The 19743-nt window shown below is 38.3% G+C and overlaps 1 protein-coding gene across 1 annotated transcript in view; it reads left to right on the top strand.

The window, feature by feature from the left end:
* Positions 1-19743, top strand: part of Ophn1 (oligophrenin 1) — a 317225-nt gene that overhangs the window by 193294 nt on the left and 104188 nt on the right. The window contains exons 12-15 of the mRNA XM_036174204.1: positions 5623-5701; positions 8298-8331; positions 8836-8898; positions 10220-10294. Coding sequence (XP_036030097.1) covers positions 5623-5701; positions 8298-8331; positions 8836-8898; positions 10220-10294 — 251 coding nt within the window. The remainder of the gene's footprint in view (positions 1-5622; positions 5702-8297; positions 8332-8835; positions 8899-10219; positions 10295-19743) is intronic.

Genomic DNA, 19743 nt, shown 5'->3' with positions numbered 1-19743 from the left:
GGTCTTGTATTTTCCTCTTATTCCTTGTTGCTGAAAATGAGCAATTTATATATAGGCCAGTGGTAGTCCTGCCCCTCAGTCTGCCCTTCACAAGTTTCCCTGTTACACCAGGTCCAGGGCTGGTTTGCTTGTGGTTTTGTTTTCTGTATATCTCTCAACCCTCTTTCCCTCACTGTCTCTGGACAGAAAAAGTCTTTCCTAGAATTTCATTTGCTGTAATATATGCAAAAATTTTTTCTTTCTCAAATGGTGCAAAACTGACAGAATAATCATGCTTGTTCCTTTTAATACGCTGTTAGTATAACTTAGGAAGTAGACTGACACAATTTTAAAGGGAGACTTTAAAGAGTGAAGGGTAGAGGTGGTATTGGGGATTTTTTTCATATCTATTGTAATACAATGCAAACTTTTCCTACTTTGATGATATGTATGCAAACTAGAATAATTTATTGACCCCAAATATTAGAACCATTGCTAGCAAATTTGGGGCATGCTTATATTATTTTTCTCCAATGCCTTTTTTTCTCTCCTCTGAACCTGAAGAGTTTAATGAAGGATAATTATACCTTACATTTTTTTCATTGAAAATGGGTATTTTTCCTACAATATATTATAGTTATGATTCCCACTCTCCCAGCTCATCCCAGATCTTTCCCATCTCCCCACTCATCCAAGTCTATACCCTTTCCTGCTCTCTCATTAGAAAACATACAGGAATCTAAAAAAAAAAAAGAAAAAAAAATAGATAAAATAAAAAAAATAAACTTGAATAGGACAAAACAAACAAATTAACAGAAAAACAAAGAGCTTAAGAAAAAGCACAAGAAACACATAGACTCAGAAACACACACATTGGCAAACCAGAAATCCCCTAAAAACACAAAATTGGAAATCATAATATATAAGCAAAAGATACCTTTACCATTTAAAATAAAAGCATTTGATATTGTTTTGGTGATAGGCATGCTTTGTGGTTAAGAAGTTGGTCCAAAAGTCAATGAATAAGCTATGTGATTTATTTTTATCTGTTTTTTTCTATATAGTAGGCACTGGGTGATAGAGAAGAATTTAGTAAAATAATCAGATTGCTAGAAAGGAACTTAATAAATTGTAGTATCATAACCACTAGGGACTGATATCACTAAGATCAGTTAGACTGAGAGGTTAGGACATTTTTTATATCTAGAAATAAGTAACTGTTGCCCTATTCAAAAATTGGGATATTTTTGGACCCTCGTGATTTTGGTTTATGGGTTTATGACTTTTTTTTAAATAGATGATCCCAGTCAAAAGGACTGTGATAGTAAATATTGCTACAAGTAACCACATTTTCCCTATAATAACATCAGGCACTGTATGATGAGACAAACAGCTGTGGGCTCTGACTTCCCTGTGTAAACCTGTAACATCTCTGGTTCTTCAGCATCAAGGTGCTTAAAAGTGATTAAATTTTCCACATCGGATTCCATGCTGATTCCATTTTTACCTTAAATTTTCCAGCTACCTGTAAATAATATCCCTAACTCAAAGCCATCACCCTTTGGCCCTGGATGACAGATTGGGTCACTTTATTTTTATATTTCTTGCACAATGTGCTATGCTTGGCTCATTGTTGGTAGTAAATTTGTTAATTCTTAGATATGTGTTTTTCTTTCCCATAATTCCAAGGAACTTTTAGAGTAGAACCCAGGAACTAAAGTTATGATGTATGTGTGACTTTAATTACTGTATTATTTGCACTTTAAAAACCATTGTCTTATTGAATCTTCTTACCACATTTTATACATGAGAACACTTTTGCTGCCCAAGGGCCCAGCCTCCAACAGTGCAGGGCTGTAAGGGAATCCACAGAATTGGTGTACTAGACTTTTTTATCTGAGGGGGTAAGGGGAAAAAGACACTCACATACTCTCTTGATGGTTTCCTTCTTTATTCTTCTCCTGTATTCTCTGTTCTTTATTTTCTGGTGATTTCCTTCACTCATTCTTGATGATGTTTTCCTTCTAACTCTATCTCTATTCTTTCCCTTACAGCTTATATACCCCAGCAAAACCTTTCAGGCAATGTTAAAAATCACAATATGGTTACATTCTATTTTTCAGTGAATGATTACAATGAATACAAGTAAAAATCAGCATGTTTTCCACATCCTTTACATGATTAAACATTTTACGTATTACAGGTGAAAAACAAATTATCCTCAAAACCTACATACATGCATACCCAAGCAACTTGTTGTAGATTAACAGTGTAGGCAAGCAAGGTATTCTTTTCAGTCAGGTCTTTTACTGGCAGGCTGCATTTTGTGGTTACAAAGAAAGTGCCAAGTACTTTATTACTTATCTTGAAAAGAAATCTTAAAGGAATCACAAACCTAAACTTTTATACATGAAAAACAGTCAGCTCTACTTTAAATCTTTAGGGGGCATACACACTCATCAATAGTTTTTTTTTTTAATATCAGGAGATTGAGGACAAAAATTGGTACAAGGAATTAATCATTACCTTTGGTCATTAACCAATCCTCGCAAGAAAGGCATATCAGCCAATGATAATTGGGCTGCTTTGTTCTTGTTCCCTGACCTTATAGAGTTCCTCACTCAACTATGTGCCTTTATAAAACTTTAGATTGTTTTCTTGGGTTTTTAACTTCAAAGTATTTGACATAAACATCCTAATTTAACTTTAAGTTATTTTCAAAGCTTTGTTTCAGCTATGATGCACTCCAAAACCTGTGAATACACCTCCCAATATTAAAGTTAAAAGAATTTAAGCTAGCTGGGCTACTGGGACTCAATTGTTTTTCTTAATCATTAACCTAAGTCACAGTCTATATGGCTCCTCAGTATAAACTCATGTGTTCAAGCTGTGTGACACTTCCTTGTTTTATTTTTTATCATCAAAATTCTATTTAAACTAACATTGTTATCAATTAGACAGTATAGCTTAGAAAGAAATCATCTTCATAATAATCCACAGGTAAAAATGCCCAGTAGAGCCGGGCAGTGGTGGCACACACCTTTAATCCCAGCACTTGGGAGGCAGAGGTCTGAAGAGCGAGATCTAGGACAGGCTCCAAAACTACACCAAGAAACCCTGTCTCCAAAAACCAAAAAAAAACAAAAAACCAAAAACCAAACAAACAAAAAAAACCCAAAAACCAAAAAACCCAAAAAACCAAAAACAACAACCTCCCCCCCAAAAAAAAGCCCAGTAGAATGGGATATTTCCATGAGATAAACACACTACATTACAGGCAGTGAGGCTCTCCTCACATCCATTCAATTCACACCATGCCAGATACCAGAGAAAGATGGCCGCGGCAAACATGTGAAGGCACAGCAGAAGCAAAAAACACTCTGTGGTTTTAGGGCCTTGCCTATCCGAGATTTACCCATCAGGGTTTTGTTTCCTGGTGGATTGATCCCCTGAAGTCAATTGCCATCTGCTGTTCTTCTAACATGGTTACTGTCAGGACACCAAGCCTCAAATATATTAACTGACTCTGTAGCAAGGCAGAACCCTGGTCTGTGGGTTTCCACAGCCATTTCCTTTGCTATCTTATGTCGTTATTGATTAGAATAGTCAATATCATAATGAAAACATGCTGACACATCTGTCTGCAAGAGGGACTTTGTCATGTCTGTGGCAGCTACTTCCCTCACTTGTCTATCTGGTCTCAGAAGAGCCAGGCTTCCTGGCATGTATCACACACATTGACTTTGGAGTGCCACGCAAAGGTCTCTTAGTCTATTTTTTTTCTAGTTCAGAAAGATCAAATAGCATTACAAAAATTAATGTTTGTTCCAATACTTGAAATTATAGGCTCATATCACACAAGAGTTTGGAGGGTCTTAACAATAATTTTAGCAAGGGATGTTGCTTTCCAAGTGTCTCCAGCCTGTCAGACCCTGTTCTCAGCCCTTTAAGTGTAATTTTCTTTAGTTTTCATCATATAGAGTAGAGGTTACTACTACCTCAAGTTCACAAAGGAAGTAAAGAAAAGTTAACCAACTTGAATAATGCAGCTACTAAATTGTAGAGCTGGGGGCCAAGTCCAGGTGTTTGAATCTCTACTACATATGTGCCATACATTGCCTATTGGTTCCAGATGGGCAACTGGACAATTTGTCTAAGGTCATAATGAATTCTATGTGAGGGAGCCTGAACTAGAACTTAGTCCTTTTTTCCAGTCTCTTGTTTTGTCCTTAATAATATTCTGTGACTTTGACTATTTGTAGCACTAAGGAATCTCCAAATGCTTCCTCGAGAGTCGTACATTTATACTCCCAGCCTTTCTGTGCAGTCAAAAGTGAGATTACTGCTGGGGCAGCTGGATTTGATGAATGCCTCCAGAGTGTCTCTTTCTCTGCCTGTCTGTTTTTCATGTCTGCTGTTCATTTGCTTGCTCTCCTTCCATTTGGCTTTGCAATCTGGCTGATAGCTATCTTCCTAGAGAGCCCTAGGCTATACAGAGAAACCCTGACTCGAAAACAAACAAACAAAAAAAGTTCAAGATCACAGGGTTAGCAGGTTTGGAGTCTGGGAATCTTTGTTTCCAAGATAGTACCTTGCTTCTTCATCCCCCGAAAGAATACATTTCTTGTTTTCACATGGAAGAAGGGATAGAAGGGGATGGACCCACCTCTTCAAACCTTTTTATAAAGGCGTTTTGTCACTTCCTGAAGACTCAACTTATTATTATTGTCTCATTGGTGATTACGTTTCATATAGGAATTTTTGGAGGGTGTGTGTGGGTATGTATTTATATTTTCAGACTATAGTAGATGGCCAACAAGTAAATAGAATTTAAAAAACTGTGGAACAGTTTTCCACAGACAAGAGTGTAGCAGGAATCTTAAAAGTTCTTATTAATAAAATCAAACCTGAGGCCAGTTATTGGGGTGAATGCTGGAAGATCAGAGACACAGAACAAGCCACGGCTATCTCACCTTGCTACTTCCTCAGGTGATCCTGTTTCCTCAGGCTGGAAGCTTCTGAGTCCTCCTCCACATGAATCTCAGCTGAACTGTGTTGCTCCAAAGCCTGAATGCTTAACCAACCAAATGCTTAACTAACTACCTGCTTTACTCACTTAGTTCCTGGTCCTCACGCCTTATATACCTTTCTCTTTCCGCCCCCACTCCATGGGATTAAAGGTTGGGTTTCTGGGATTAAAGGCGTGGGTCACCATGCTTAGCTGTTTCTAAAGTGGCCTTTAACACAGAATTCCGGCTAGCTCTGCCTCCCAAGTGTTTAAAGTGATTAAAGGCGTGCACCACTACCGCCCAACTTCTGCTATGGCTTACTCTTCCCATTTTCTAGCCACCATTTGTGGCACTGTATCTAGTGGCTGTGTGTTCTCTGACCTCAGGTAAGTTTTCTGGGTGCACAATATTGTGGGGAACACAATACCACCACACAAGAGGCCTTATACTATAGATGTTCAGAATCTGGTTTGTGAAATACATTGCATGCATGTATGAAAATGTTCTAATAAAATCCATCATTTTGTACAATTGACTATCCACTAATTCAAATTATATAAAAACTATGAAAGAAGCACAAGATACCATTCTCTCAGGTAAATTTCTGATTTAAACTTTTCTTTTTGCCACACAGACCGGGAACCATCACTCTGCAGGCGCCTTCAGAAGCCAATAGAAGGCTATGGATGGAGGCCATGGATGGGAAAGAACCTGTAAGTTACCTTAGACTCTCTCTCTCCCTCCTCCCTCTCCTTCTCTATCCCTATCTCTCCCTCTCTCTCCCTTTCTTTTCCTCTCTCTACCTCTCTCTGTCCCTTCCTCCCTCTGTCTCTCTGTCTCTGTCTCTGACTCTCTGTCTGTCTCTCTGTCTGTCTCTCTGTCTGTCTCTCTGTCTCTCTGTCTCTCTCTCTCTCTCTCTCTCTCTCTCTCTCTCTCTCTCTCTCTCACCTCTGCAGCATAGGTCAGTGTATGAGTGCCCTCTAGTGGTTCCAGTAGGGAAATGGCCATAGGTTATTCAGATTCTAAATCTAAAGAGCTAGAAGGAATGAACTGTCACTTCCTGAAGTCTTGTTTACTCCAACTTGAGTTCTAGAGGTAAAGGACTTCCCTAGTACTTGTCTGTCATTGCCTCCAGAGAAGGCATCAAGGCTCCCTACTGCAGTATTAGACTCTGTAGCTATTCCCAAGTTCTTAAGAATGAAAAGTAATCCCTTTTCATATTATAAAATTAATTTGTCCGTATAGTGGGATGGAAAATAATTGTCATGGATGTAAGTAAGCCTCCATTTAGCTTTCCTTTAAAGTGATTTTTCTAACCTCTCTCGTACCACAGACTTAGCTGGTTCTCTTTCAGAATTCACTGTTAGGCAGGTAGAGAGAAAAATTCCTTAGAAGAGTCAGAAATGGTTCTAGATCTACAACAATAAAAGCAGAAATCATTGGAAAGTACTGTCTCTTCAACATCTTTATAGTAGTTTTCTTTTAGTGGCAGATGGCATAACATGAGCTTTGTGTGAACTACAAATGCCTGGTTTGCTGTTACATGGTGATGACTTTAGCAAGTTATTTTACTCTCTGTCCCCCAATTCTCTTCTTCTTGTTAAAGAAATGATTTTTTAAATGATTTCTATTCTGTGTATCTCCCAGGATCACTTTGAACAATCGAGGGAAAACCATCCTACAAACAGAATGCTGTATTAGTTCTGGATTGTCCTCCCTGGTTGAAAGGACAACTGCAGGACTGTTACAGTCTTTGGATCCAGCCTTACCTCCTTACTCTCCTCAAGTGAAAAGCTGAACAGCTTGCCTGTTGGGGAAAATGCATTCTTTCTTTGTGTCCTCCATTCTCTGTGGAGGAAAGAAGCACAATGAGGGACAGTGAGACAGCTTAGTGGGTAAAAGTGCCTGCCATCAAGCCTGGGACCTCCTAAGTTCAGTTACCTAGTCCCTACAAGGTAGAAGGAGAGAACTGACTTCCATAAGTTGATTTCTGAGCACCACATGTACTGTGACATGCATACCCCTCCCTTAACACAAATAAAATGTAAGTGGAAAAATGAAGAGTGGAGTAACCATCTCTGAGATTGCATCTATTGTAGCTAGAAGCAGAATGAGGTTCACTTTCTGAAAACCTGAAGCTTGGCCTGTCTATGCCTGTGGTGTTTCTCTAGGGGGATGCTAGGAGTAAGGCATTTATATGTCCACTACACTTGGTCTACCTTTAGGCTTTTGAAGATCAGAAGATATTAGTGGCTTGTTGTGGAGAATGATTCCTAAGCATAGATCCTCTGAATATATAGCCTTGGCAGCTTGATTGCCACTGACTTCCCTATGCTGGCTTATAAAAATCGCAGCAAATGCTGTACAATGAAGAAATGCCTCTTACTGAAATATTCATGAGAACACTGACATATACAGCACTTTTCCTTTCAAAAAGGAGAGGCTGGGCTTAATTTCCTCAGCCTCACCCCACTACTGTTGCAGCTTCATTAAACACCAAATCCACTGAACATACACATGATGTGTATGCCTTTGCTTCAACTGTCCAAGAGGATCAGGGCTTGAAGGAACATCTGTTCCAACCCTGATCATTGTGTTTATGAGAACGTGAAATTTAGAGAATAGAAAGGTCATGTCCAGTCTACTAATGGCATATGGGCATAACCAAGACAAGTCTCAAAGAAGCCAAACTCTCCATTCTGGTCCTGTACATAGTTATCAGAGTGCATACTTCAAGATGCCTCTGAGACATTCACCAATCTCCTTCAGAACTCTTTTAGACAGAGTTTCTTTGTGTAACAGTCCTGGCTGTCCTGGAACATGCTCTGTAGATCAGGCTAGCCTTGAACTCACAGAAATTCATCTGCCTCAGACTTCCAAGTGCTGGGATTAAAGGTATACATCACCACTGCTTGGCTGGAAGAACTCTTGTCTTTCCAAAGAGAAACATCAGCTAGCTATTTTACTATTAATGCCCATTAGCTGGGTGTCCTTGAGAAGACCACTTCCTTTTTTATGTGTTGATCCACCCCAGAAACACCCTAAGCTTTACCTGAGTAAATGTCTAAGGTGAGTCAGCTTCAGCTTCAGCTACGCAGACTGTGAACATCGAGGACAGTTCTCAGGGACTGTTTTCTAGGAATCTGGGCAAAGATAACTCTGGTTAACCTCCTTTCCTTTGTTGTTACAGCTCTGGCATCTCTAATGATTCTGATAGTCTATCTAGGGAATGAAATTTAATCTCATTTGCCCTACTTATCTGTGGTGACTCACAATAACTGAGCCTTTTTGGTTGCTCTTCTTTTGTAGATCTACCACAGCCCTATAACAAAACAGGAAGAAAGTAAGTAATTCCATTTTATACTCTCCTGACATAAGTGCAAAGCTGTCCCAGTGACAGTAAATGCTAGTATTGGTGACATGTACCATTCATGCAAATCTGTGCAAAATGAAACCTAGCCCTGATTTGAAATTGTGTATTGATTGGATTCGGGAAGTCACTCTGTTGAAACTTATGGTGTGAATGGTACTGAGGATACAGAGAATATATTATCTCTTCTTTGTTCTAGACAGATGATAAAAATTGTGTGCATTTCCACAGTAGCATTTCATATTTGATATTGCTCATGTTTAGGGTAGATGTGATATAAAGGGCTAAACAGAAACATTTTGTGTTATGAAAGTCCAAACCTACCCTGAGCATGGCATCATTTAATCTAAGGGTGAGTGGAGATGAGCACTTGCCCACCACTACTCTCACCTTAGTCTCTTCCTGTGGCTCTTAAATGTTGTGTAGGAACTTCTTACTATGCTATGAACTAACTCTCCTTCCCTTTCCTCAAAACAGTGGAGCTGAATGAAGTGGGTTTCAAGTTCGTTAGGAAGTGCGTCAATTTTATTGAGACCAAAGGTAAGATTGAAACCATCACCTTGACATGGTTGAATTTGGCTGCTCTGCTTTTATCCTAAGGAATGTTCTCTAAAGGAAGAATGGCATTATCTGTTAGTCAGGATCCATCTTTAGGATGGCAACTCTTTATAAATCTTGTGTTTACTGATCTGATTGGTGGTTTGACCTGGAAGAATGGAGCCTGAAAATGAGGCAGACTAAAGTCTCATGCAATAGTTAACTTTATTCAGAGCATCAGACAATTTATACTCTGAGGGTTAAGAAAAGACACATTAGTAAAGTATACAATCACAAGAACAAACCACACAGGGCAAAAACATGTTTTTCCATAGAGGTTTATAAACAAATAACAATATCCAGTTGTCATGAATAATCTGAAGTAAACTCACTCCTATCCACTACACACGGGAGGGGCATAAAGACATAATCCAAGGACATTTCTGTGTTTTTGAAGAAACTGAGGTCACAACACTCCTGTTTTCTTGGAGTTTTCTTACAAGCACTCAGACTTGCTCCAGCACAGCTCCATTTTTGAACTGTATTCCAACAGCTTGTATACTGGACACATTTGTCTAAATTTAAGCCAGTTCCAAACTGGCTACCATCGTAGCATTCCTCATCTAAACGTACATGCATAATTTGTGCTTTCCATTTTTAGAGAGCAGAAACTTGCAGTTCACTGATAGTTCCTTTTCAAACGACCAAGAGCCCAGCTTCTACCACAGTATCATTTTACTATCAATTTAAAAATTGATGGGACCATCAAAACTCAGGGACAAGTCAAATAAACATGCTTCTTCATGAATCAAATGTCTGTATCCTTCTGAGGATATTTTGAATGCAGGTAGCTGTGGTGTATGAATCACTCTGTTTTCTTTGAAACTTTGCTTCAGCCTTTCTCAATACAAAAATGGACTTTTGCTTCATATCATCCATACTCCAACTCTCTCTCCCTTTATATCACTGCTTGAGAGTGATTTAGGGGGTTTATGTCACCTCCCTTCCCTTTTAATCACTAGCTCCCTTCCAACATGGTAGATTGTTCTATCATGCCTGGCTGTACTATAAGAGTATGTTCTCTTCCCTTCAGACCAATAAGGGATAAGTACAATCAAATGGAGTCCTGAATGATTTTTGGATACAATTAGGACGGTAGGACTGTTCCTCTGTAACAGGGGAAGGCCAGAGAACTAGAAGGGAGAGAGAGGCCTCTTTGTTGTCTGTGAACTGAAACCAGTGTACAAGGGCTTCCCTTCTCTGCCTTGGGGAACATAAAAGCTGGAGCTATGCTAACTAAGATGATCTGGTTTGCTTTTCCTAGGGATCAAGACAGAAGGGTTGTACCGAACAGTGGGCAGCAACATCCAGGTTCAGAAGCTGCTTAATGCCTTTTTTGGTAACAATTTTACATATTTTTAATTGGGAGTGGTTTATATAGAAACAAATGAAACTGAAAGGGAAAGAACACATTCCTCAGGAAGACTGAAGAAAAATATTTTAAATTTGAGTTGCAGTCTCATTTTGTTGCTCAGGCTAGTCTCAAACCCCTGGACTCAAGCAATCATCCTGCCTCAACCTCTCAAGTAGCACCATATCTGGCCTGTAGAATATTAAAAAATGTTTTCAGAGATGAAACAGACAAATATTTTGCACACTTGAGTCAGAGACCATCATGCCTTGAATACATGTCTATTACCTCTCGTCCCATCCACTCCTCAGGCCCTAGGAAATCTAGTTCTACTACCATCTCTGCTGGAACTTCTCTGGCCATGATGATCATGTGTGTGCTTGCCAAATCCATCTTACTTGTTCTCCTGGTTGAACACTGTCTTCTTTCTGGGAACTGTCTCCTTACTTGACTCCTGTGATACAATACTCTACTTATTCTTTTAACGTTGTGTGATACTCTTTTGTTGTTGGTAACTCTTCCTGGATCCCTTTTCCTCCTCCTACCTTTTAAAGTTTCAAAGGCATTTCCCAGGGTTCTGTCTTGGCATACCTTTACTTTTTCCTCTCCTGAGTGATATTTATCCTGGATATGGGTTACAGTTTTCTTCTTAAAAGTGTGTGTTGTCATCTTTATTGGATGTTGACTCTTAGGACTTATTGAGTGTCTTAGTTCCACTGAATAAAGGACCATTGAGGTGGGGTTTTTTTTTTTTTTTTTGGTTTGTGTGTTTAGGGTTTTTTTGTTGTTTTGTTTTTATTTTTGTAGATAATTATTGATTCAAGTTTTTTTGTAAGTTTGTTAGACCAGACATAAAGTATACTCTCCTGGCTTGTTTAGACCTGCTAGTAAGTCTTGACTTCTCTTGTGTTTTCGTTCTTACTGGCTAGAACACACATTTGGGGCTATAGAGAGGGATCAGTGGTAAAGCAGTTACCATGCAAGCATGGGAAACTGAGTCTGGGTCCCTGGAACTCACGTAAAAGCCAGATAAGGTAGGGAGCATCTGTGATCCCAGTGCACCGGTAGCAGAATGGCTAGTGGAGACAGGAGCATTCCTGGAATCTTGTGATGGTGAGGAGCAGCACTCGAGAGTGAGCTTAGAATCTAACAACACTTATGGGTCATAGATGATCATATCATTTCCTCTCAAAATAAATTAATGCTATCCCCGTTATAGGATCCTGTTGATCTGTATTAGTGAGAATCAGGTTATAAAATCATATAGGTGGACTGGCCATGGTGGTGTATTGGTTATATTGATTATATATGGTGATGTATATTTCTAGCCCAGCTTGGACTACATAGAATTTCCTGTCCCACAAACCAAAGATAGCAATAACAACAATGAAAAGAAAATATTATAAATAATTAGAGAAAATAAAGTTTCTTAAAAATCAGTAACCCGTTTCTTGACTTGAAATCTTTAACAGTATTGATATAAAGCTCTAAAGAGCCAGGTGGCGCACGCCTGTAATCCCAGCACTTGGTGCATGTGGCTTTCTTGTGAGTGTAAGCTATTATTTCCTGCTTAGTTCAGGATTCATTCTTCCAAGCCTCATTCAGATTTCTGTTTTATTCTTATTACAGCACGCTATGGTTTTCCTCTAGTGGAACAATGCCACCTTAGAACAAGAAAAAATACGTTATCTGTGTAGTCAGACAGTTTTGTTATTCCTCCATATCTGTCTTCTTTGGGAACTCGGTTAATTACTAAAGTCCCATTTCGATATTGTAAGGGAAGAAAAAGAATTATCTCGAACTGTTCATAGGTTCTTATTTGGAATGCATGCCTATAATAATAAAAAACCCAAAACAAATGGAAGTTAATGCCCATGTATATTTCATATATAAAGGAGTGACATCCAGGAAATGAGTAGTTCTCAAAGAGTTATTTTTGAGTTATAACCTATGTAGCATCTTCAACAATTTACAGAGAAATGACAAGACAGAAAGAAGGGACTCTGAGATTAGGGGCAACAGTTTGTGACAAGGCCAGTCAGTAGACCTTCTTCATTCCTCTGGCACTGTGTTCTGGCTGCCAGTGTCTAAAGTTGTGGCCAGTCATTGGTTATCCTTGGTTCTCTCTAGTGGATGTGGCATTCTTTTATCTGTAAATCTATGTCCTACTTTTAGAAATGCAGGAGGGGAGAGGTCTTAGGGCCTTGCTGCATCTGCTGCTGTTTAGTTGTCTCTGTTTGCTTATTTGTTTTTATGTGATGCTGGGATTTGAACCCAGAGCTTCACACTTGCTAGACAAGTGCTCTATAACTGAGTTTCCTTTCCAGTCTCCTTGCTTGTCTTAATTGCTTTCAGTTGCACAATTTGGAATGGCGTATTATGTTCTTCAGTAGCACTGTAGCCTCTGAAGCCAAAGCGCTCACTTTACTTTCTGTGTATGTGTGTGTGTGTGTGTGTGTGTGTGTGTGTGTAGTGTATCAGTATGAGTGTATGTGTGCTGGTGGGTCTGCAGGTGCATGTGCTTGTAGAGGCCAGAGATTGACCTCAGACATCTTGATCTCTACCTTATTTATTTAAGATTTATTTATTTTTTACTTTATGTATATGTATGATGTGTGTCTGGGTGTATGTATGTATACTACACACATGTGGGTACCTGTGGAGTCTGAAAAAGGTTGTCTGGTCCCTTGGATCTGGAGTTGTGAGCTTCTTGATATGGGTACTGAGAACTGAATCCAGATCCTCTGCAAGAACAACTCCTGTTCTTAACCACTGAACTGTCTCTCCGTCCCCATTATTATTGAGATTGGATCTCATAGGGAACCTGGAGGATACTATGTTAGCTAAATTGACTAGCTAGAAATTCCTGGGATCTGCCTATATCTGCCCCCAAGGCCAGCACTTGGTTTTGAGACAGATACTTCCATACCTACCATTTTACATGGATGCTGGAGATCCAAATTCAGGTTCTCATGTTTGCACAGCAAGTGCATTACCCGCTGAATTATCTCCATAGCTACTCCCATAACTTCATTTAAAACAAAACAGTTTATCGCTTCTTTTTCATTAACAATTCTGTCCTTTGCTATGTTTCTATTATTGTGCATTTCCTGGTGTGATATAATTATTTCAGGGTTCATCTGTTCTGTTCACAATGAGCATCTCAAGGAAAGGGCCCATCTCTTAATCTGGCTTGCAAATCACACATTCATACATATTTGCAATGTGCAGGATTTTAATGTAATGGAATATGACTTTGGACAATTATACCCTCCATTACTCTCTGAAATACTTAGAAAATCCTCAAACAGTTTAAACAGTTACTGTGCTTGACACCAGAAACTATTGGCATTAAATTACTTGAATGATCCTTAAAAATTCCACATATGCTAATGAATCAAAGCTTTTAAGGACAAGATTTCTGTTTTTAGGATTAACTTCAGTCCTACCAAGGAGACCCTTAGGTTAGCTCATTATATAGTCTGCTTTACAATGACATACATGTGCTGGTATCTCTGCCTATCTTGTGCATGTTAACTGCTTATCCCTTTTGGATTTAGAAGAGGTTGAATAAAAATCTAGAAGTTTCTCTTTCCTGTTTTATTTAGATATTTCTATGCATTCTCTTTTCCATTCCCTCCTACTTTCCCTTTCCCCCTTTCATTCTTGTCCTACTCAGAGTTTTTCCTTCCTAGGTGTCTCCATGTAGTGTTGTTGGTTGTTTTGTTTTTTTTACTCTTTACTCTTTGGGGGGCCCACCACCCAGCTCCCAAATAAACCACACATGGAGGCTTATTCTTAATTATAAATGCCCAGCCTTAGCCTGGCTTGTTTCTAGCCAGTTTTTCTTAAATTATACCATTTATCTTTTGTCTCTGGGCTTTTATTTTTCTCCTACTTCTATAATCTTACTTTCAATTCGTACTACATGACTGACTGGGTGGCTGGGTGGCTGGATCCTAGCATCCTCCTTTCCTTGTTCTCTTGCTCCTTGATTCCCCTCTTCTGGTCTTCCCCTTCTATTTATTCTCTCTGCTTGCCAGCCCTGCCTATCCTTTCTCCTGTCTTGCTGTTGGCCATTCAGCTCTTTATTAGATCATCAGTGTTTTAGATAGTCAAAGTAACAGAGCTTCACAGAGTTAAACAAATGCAACATAAAGAATGCATCACATCTTTGCATTATTAAAACAAATGCTCCACAGCATAAACAAATGTAACATATCTTAAACGAATAATCTCCAACAATATAGTCCCTTGCCCCAGGTCTCTCCATGAATCTAGTCCTCAGGATAGGGCCTATTCATTGTGTATTTGTTGTTCACTCCTGAGAATAGGAACCATCTTACAGAAGAAAACTAATACATATTTTCCAAGTCAGTCCTGAGGTTTTATGATACAGTAGTTGTTAGTGCAGTCCTATTTTTCCTTCATTGTAGTGTTCAAGTTGCATCCGCTATTATGGATACACACCTGTTGTCTGTGGGTTCCTCCCAGCTACTCAGGTGGACAGTTGAATTACTTCCTGCCTTGGGCAATTACCTGCTTTAATGGCTCCAGCCACTAGGCTTCTGATCTGGGTTCTAGTCGGGGGATTTTGTGAACTCCATAGGTTTGTTTTCAGAATTTAAGTGGGGTAATGTTCCTAAAAAAAATGATGGAGGATCATTGCAAGTAAAAATATGTTTCTCAATTCAATTAAAATTCCCGAGAAACAGACTTACACTTGTGAGAAAAAAGCCATTGTTTATGTAAAATTCAACTTAACTGTTCATTCTATATTTTATCTGGTAATCAATCTGCTGTCAGGTTCTGTAGGACTATATCTAGTTCTCATGGGTAAGGACTTTGATATTTAGCAATGTGAAGCCCCAGAAGTGTTTTATGATGAGATTTCCATCTTGATAACTTAATGATTCTGAAAGCCACTAAAATAGACTGCTGATGAAATGAATCCAGGTTTGTTATTTAGAGTTCAAAGCCACTACTATGACAACACTTGGTCCATGTAACCTCTTAGAAAGGGAAATCAAAGATTAGGGATGCCTATTTATAATGCTTTTGGGATCTGGTTTTGGCAGGTCTTTGTTGGGATCTGCATACTTAAAATTGGATAAAGTGAATGATGCAAATTTATATTAAAATTATATCAAGAGCTTTGAGGTGAACTTGGAAGAGCAGGCATGCATTTGATAACCTCGTTTTCGATTCTTCTAAGAAGTCACTGTTTATCTAGTTGAAAGCTATTGATAGCTTGTTGTTCGGATAAATGGATTCCAGGAAGTTTCTGAAATGAAGCTGTTTGCAACTTCCACGTACTAGCAGGAATTTCCTGGAATACTAATTCAAATTAATGCAGAGAATTAAGCCACACACTCATACTGTTCAACATGGTAAATTGTATGGCTGCCTTCAGTTTCAGTTCTTATTCTTCATTTTTCACTCTGAGGTGCCTTTAAAACTTTTTATTTTAATGTAGCTTTAGTCCAGAAGTTCTTAACATTTTCATTTATTAAGTGAAAAATTCCACCCAACTTCACAAGTATGCATGTCCTTGGAACTTAGTAGCCCTTTAGATTTTAATTTGAGATGAGAGAAAATAATGCATAGGCTACCAGTAATTTAGCATAATATCTCTGAAAAAATATAGGTCTGTTTTATGGGCAACAGATAAAATCATCTAGCTGTGCTTGTATATTTAAATTTTCCATAGAATTAAATAGGGCTCTATTGAGGGATATCTATTTTTACTTTGTAAAATTTTTGCTTTTTGTTTTTAATTGTAGTAAAGCATGTGTAATAAAATTGTCCAGATTAGCCACATTATTGTACAGCTAATATATAATTAAGTAACAACCTTCCATCTTTACTCTCCCTTAACTCCTGGCACTGCCAGTCTACTTTCTATCTGTCAATTTGACTACCTAAGAGTCAGGGGACCTTATATTAGTGGAACATTTAATTCCTGTCTGCATATGACTGTCTTATTTTACTTAGTATAATCTTGTGAAGAGTTGCTTATATTGTACGGTGTATCTAAAATTTTAGCTCTTTTTATTGCACTGTTCTTATACACCACAGTCGGATTATTTATTCACCTGTTGGTAGACATTTGTTTCAACCTTTTAGCTCTTATGAATAATGGTGATATAAAAATTGATGTATAAATATCCAACCCATCAAGATCCTACTTTAATTTCTTTGAATACATAAGCAGATATGGAATTGCTGAATCTTATGGTAATTCTATTTTTAGGATTTTTTTCTTTTGAGAAACCATAGACAATTTTCCATAGTACCTCTGCCATATTTCCTTTGATGTATGTGAGTGTTTTCCCCTAATATGTTAACTGTAAGTATGCAGTGCTCATGGAAGCCAGAAGAGGGTGCCAGAACCCCTAGAATTAGAATTATAGACAATTGTAAGCTACTATGTGGTTGCTTGGAATCAAACTCTGGTCCTCTGTTCATTACTGACTCATCTCTCTAACCCTCATTTTACATTTTCACACCAGTGTACAAAGTTTCAAGTTGTCCATTACTTGTTTTCTGTTTTAGTAGGTAACCAATGAAAAGGATATGAAACCATATCTTATTGTCATTTTAAAATTACATTTCCAAATGTTGGCTTTGAGCACCCAGTCTTCCTCCCACTGTAGCCTCCCAAGGATTTTCTTCTTTCTGTTAGAGTTATATGGGTGTCTGTCATGTAGATCAATCTATTTTTAGTTCATTTTTGTAGATGGTGTATGGAACAGGTCCAGCTTCATTCTTTTGTTTGTAGATAATGATATAAACATAAAATACCGTCTTCCCCCCCACTAAATGATCATGATACCCTTGTTAAAATCATTTCAGCATACTTGTAAATGTTTCTTTGAACTCTGCTCTATTAAGTTGTTCTGCGTGTCTACACTGTTTCGATTCCTTTGTTAAAGGTGGATTCACGGGATAATTAAAAGGATACTTTTGTTCCACTATTGAAGCAGGGAAAACTTTCATTGTTGAGGTATTTCACAAGAAGAAGTAAATTTGAGATTTTATAGAGGCAGACAATCAAGGGAGTCATTGTGAGGTTTATATGAGTCATGAAGAAGGTTGGGCATGTCTCCTATATGGAAGGGTGGGGTGATTCTTTGAAATTAATTGTTTTTCAGAACACAAAGGCCAAGGAGATCTTCCAATCATCATGAATGTTTCTTTGGGACACAGGGTTCGGGCAAAGTTCAGCAAATTACCATATTGAAGGCAACTTTCTTTTCTTTGCCTGGATGTTGAACATAATATGATTTGTTGTTGTTGTTTTCTATTTAGATGTTTAAATAGGGAAAGAATCCTGCTTGGTTAAACAGTTACATTTCTTTTTTTAGTGACTCTACAACTTACTTTTCCAATTAAATACATTCTAAACACTGTGTACTCAGTTTATTCCTAGCTTTCCAAAACAATGCTATGTGAGTCAGAATAGACTTTTAAAATGTATTTAGAAGTCATACTTATTAAGTTTGCAATATAAAATTTGTCCCTAAAACTACAGTTTTACAATTGAAAAATCTTGCACAGAATGGTCTCCAGCCCTGCTTCTTTATCCAGGAAGAGAGTTTAATGCCTAGTTGTCCAACCTATGATTAGGTGTCTTAGTTGCAGGAAACTCATTTGTCCTGGCACATGACCCATGGCTCTGGTTTGACCAGTTCATTCCTGCCAGCATAGCCGCTCTCTAAGGGAACCTTAACTGGATTAAAGTTAAATATGGATGTGTCATTCTGGTGAGACAGAGAAGAGGCACCAGAACCCAAACCATAAAATAACACAACAGTTTATTACTCACAAGTTCCTGAGATAAAATGTGTACTGGTGAGTATCATTGATTGCAAGGATGATGTGCTCAACCTGCAGAGTAAGGCACATTGGCCTATAAGATGTGGTCCTTATTTGGGTCCAGGACAATAGCCAAACAGGTTTTCCATGGAGAATTCCAGTTGATGGGTTTAAAGCAAGTTCCAAGTGGTTACACTGTGGGAGGAAGGCTGTCACTATGTCATATAAAAGCAATCTGTTCAGGGGCATGGAGTGAAGGGTAGATTATGCCTATGTCAGGAATATAGATACCTGGACCACAACACTGAGGAACTTGGAGGACATGGAGAACTGGAAGTTATGTGGAAGGTGAAGTACTAATCTCTGCTTCAGGTATAAGAAGGTTAAACATTCAAAATGGATGCTGAGCCAACATCGAATTATAAAAATTCACCATAAAGTTATGAGACTATTACAAATACCATTGCTTGGGTTGGGGATTTAGCTCAGTGGTAGAGTGCATGCCTAGCAAGTAAAAGGCCTTGGGTTCGATCTTCAGCTGCAAAGAAACCCAAAAAAAACAAACAAACAAAAATACCATTGCTATGAATGTTCTAATACAAGTTTTTAAGTGAATGGGTACATACATACATACATGTCTGTTGCCAATTTACTTAGAAGTAGAATTGCTGGTTCATCTATGTTCATATGTTCAGATTTAGAAATAATCTTGTTTGAGATATTTTTACAGATCATAATATTATTGATTTGAAGTGTACAATTGAAATTTTTTTCACTAACTTTACTGAGCAATGCACTCATTCTATAATTTGGCTGTAGAACATTTTCATAACCCCAGTAAGATACACCTCCCCTGTTCTAATTTCTGATAGTATGTTTGCCTTTTCTGAATATTTGTAAAATTGGTCTTATATATGGCCTCTTTCATTTATCATACTGTTTTCTAAGACATCAGTGATAAACACATACTTCTCTAATTCTTTTCCTTTCTATTGCTGAATAGAATTCTCTGGGTGGGTTGCTATACATTGTTATTCTGTTCCCCAGTTGATGATCATTTGAACTATTTCCAGTTGGGGACTATTGTGAATAAATGCTTGTGTCTTAATCTTGGTGTGGATGTACAATTTTATTTTTATTGGATAGATACCTGAGAGTGAAATTACTGGGTTGTATAGATAATTGATATTTTAACTTTTTGAGAAACACAAAAACATGTTCTAAAGTAACTGCACTGATTTCTATTTCTACCACTGCTGCCTCAGGGTTCTTGTTTCTCCACTTCCTCACTGTGGTGGTTTGAAAGAAAATGGCCCCCAAAGAGACTGGCAGTATTAGGAGGTGTGGCTTTGTTGGATTAGGTTTGGCTTTGTTGGAGGAAGTATGTCACTGTGGAGGAGGGGTTTGAGGTCTCATATATGCTCAAGATACCACTCAGTGTGACAGACCACCTTCTGTTGCCAGCAAGCCAAGATGTAGGACACTCAGCTATCTCTCTACCACCATGTCTACCTGCACGCTCCATGTTCCACCATGATGATAATGGACTGACCTTTTAACTGTAAGCAAACCACCAAAATTAAATGCTTTCCTTTATAAGCATTGCCATAGTCATGGTG

Source organism: Onychomys torridus, chromosome X (genome assembly GCF_903995425.1).
Source record: "Onychomys torridus chromosome X, mOncTor1.1, whole genome shotgun sequence".
Taxonomy (NCBI): Eukaryota; Metazoa; Chordata; class Mammalia; order Rodentia; family Cricetidae; genus Onychomys; species Onychomys torridus.
The sequence above is the reverse complement of the archived record's forward strand: the minus strand, read 5'-3'. Positions and strand labels throughout refer to the sequence as shown.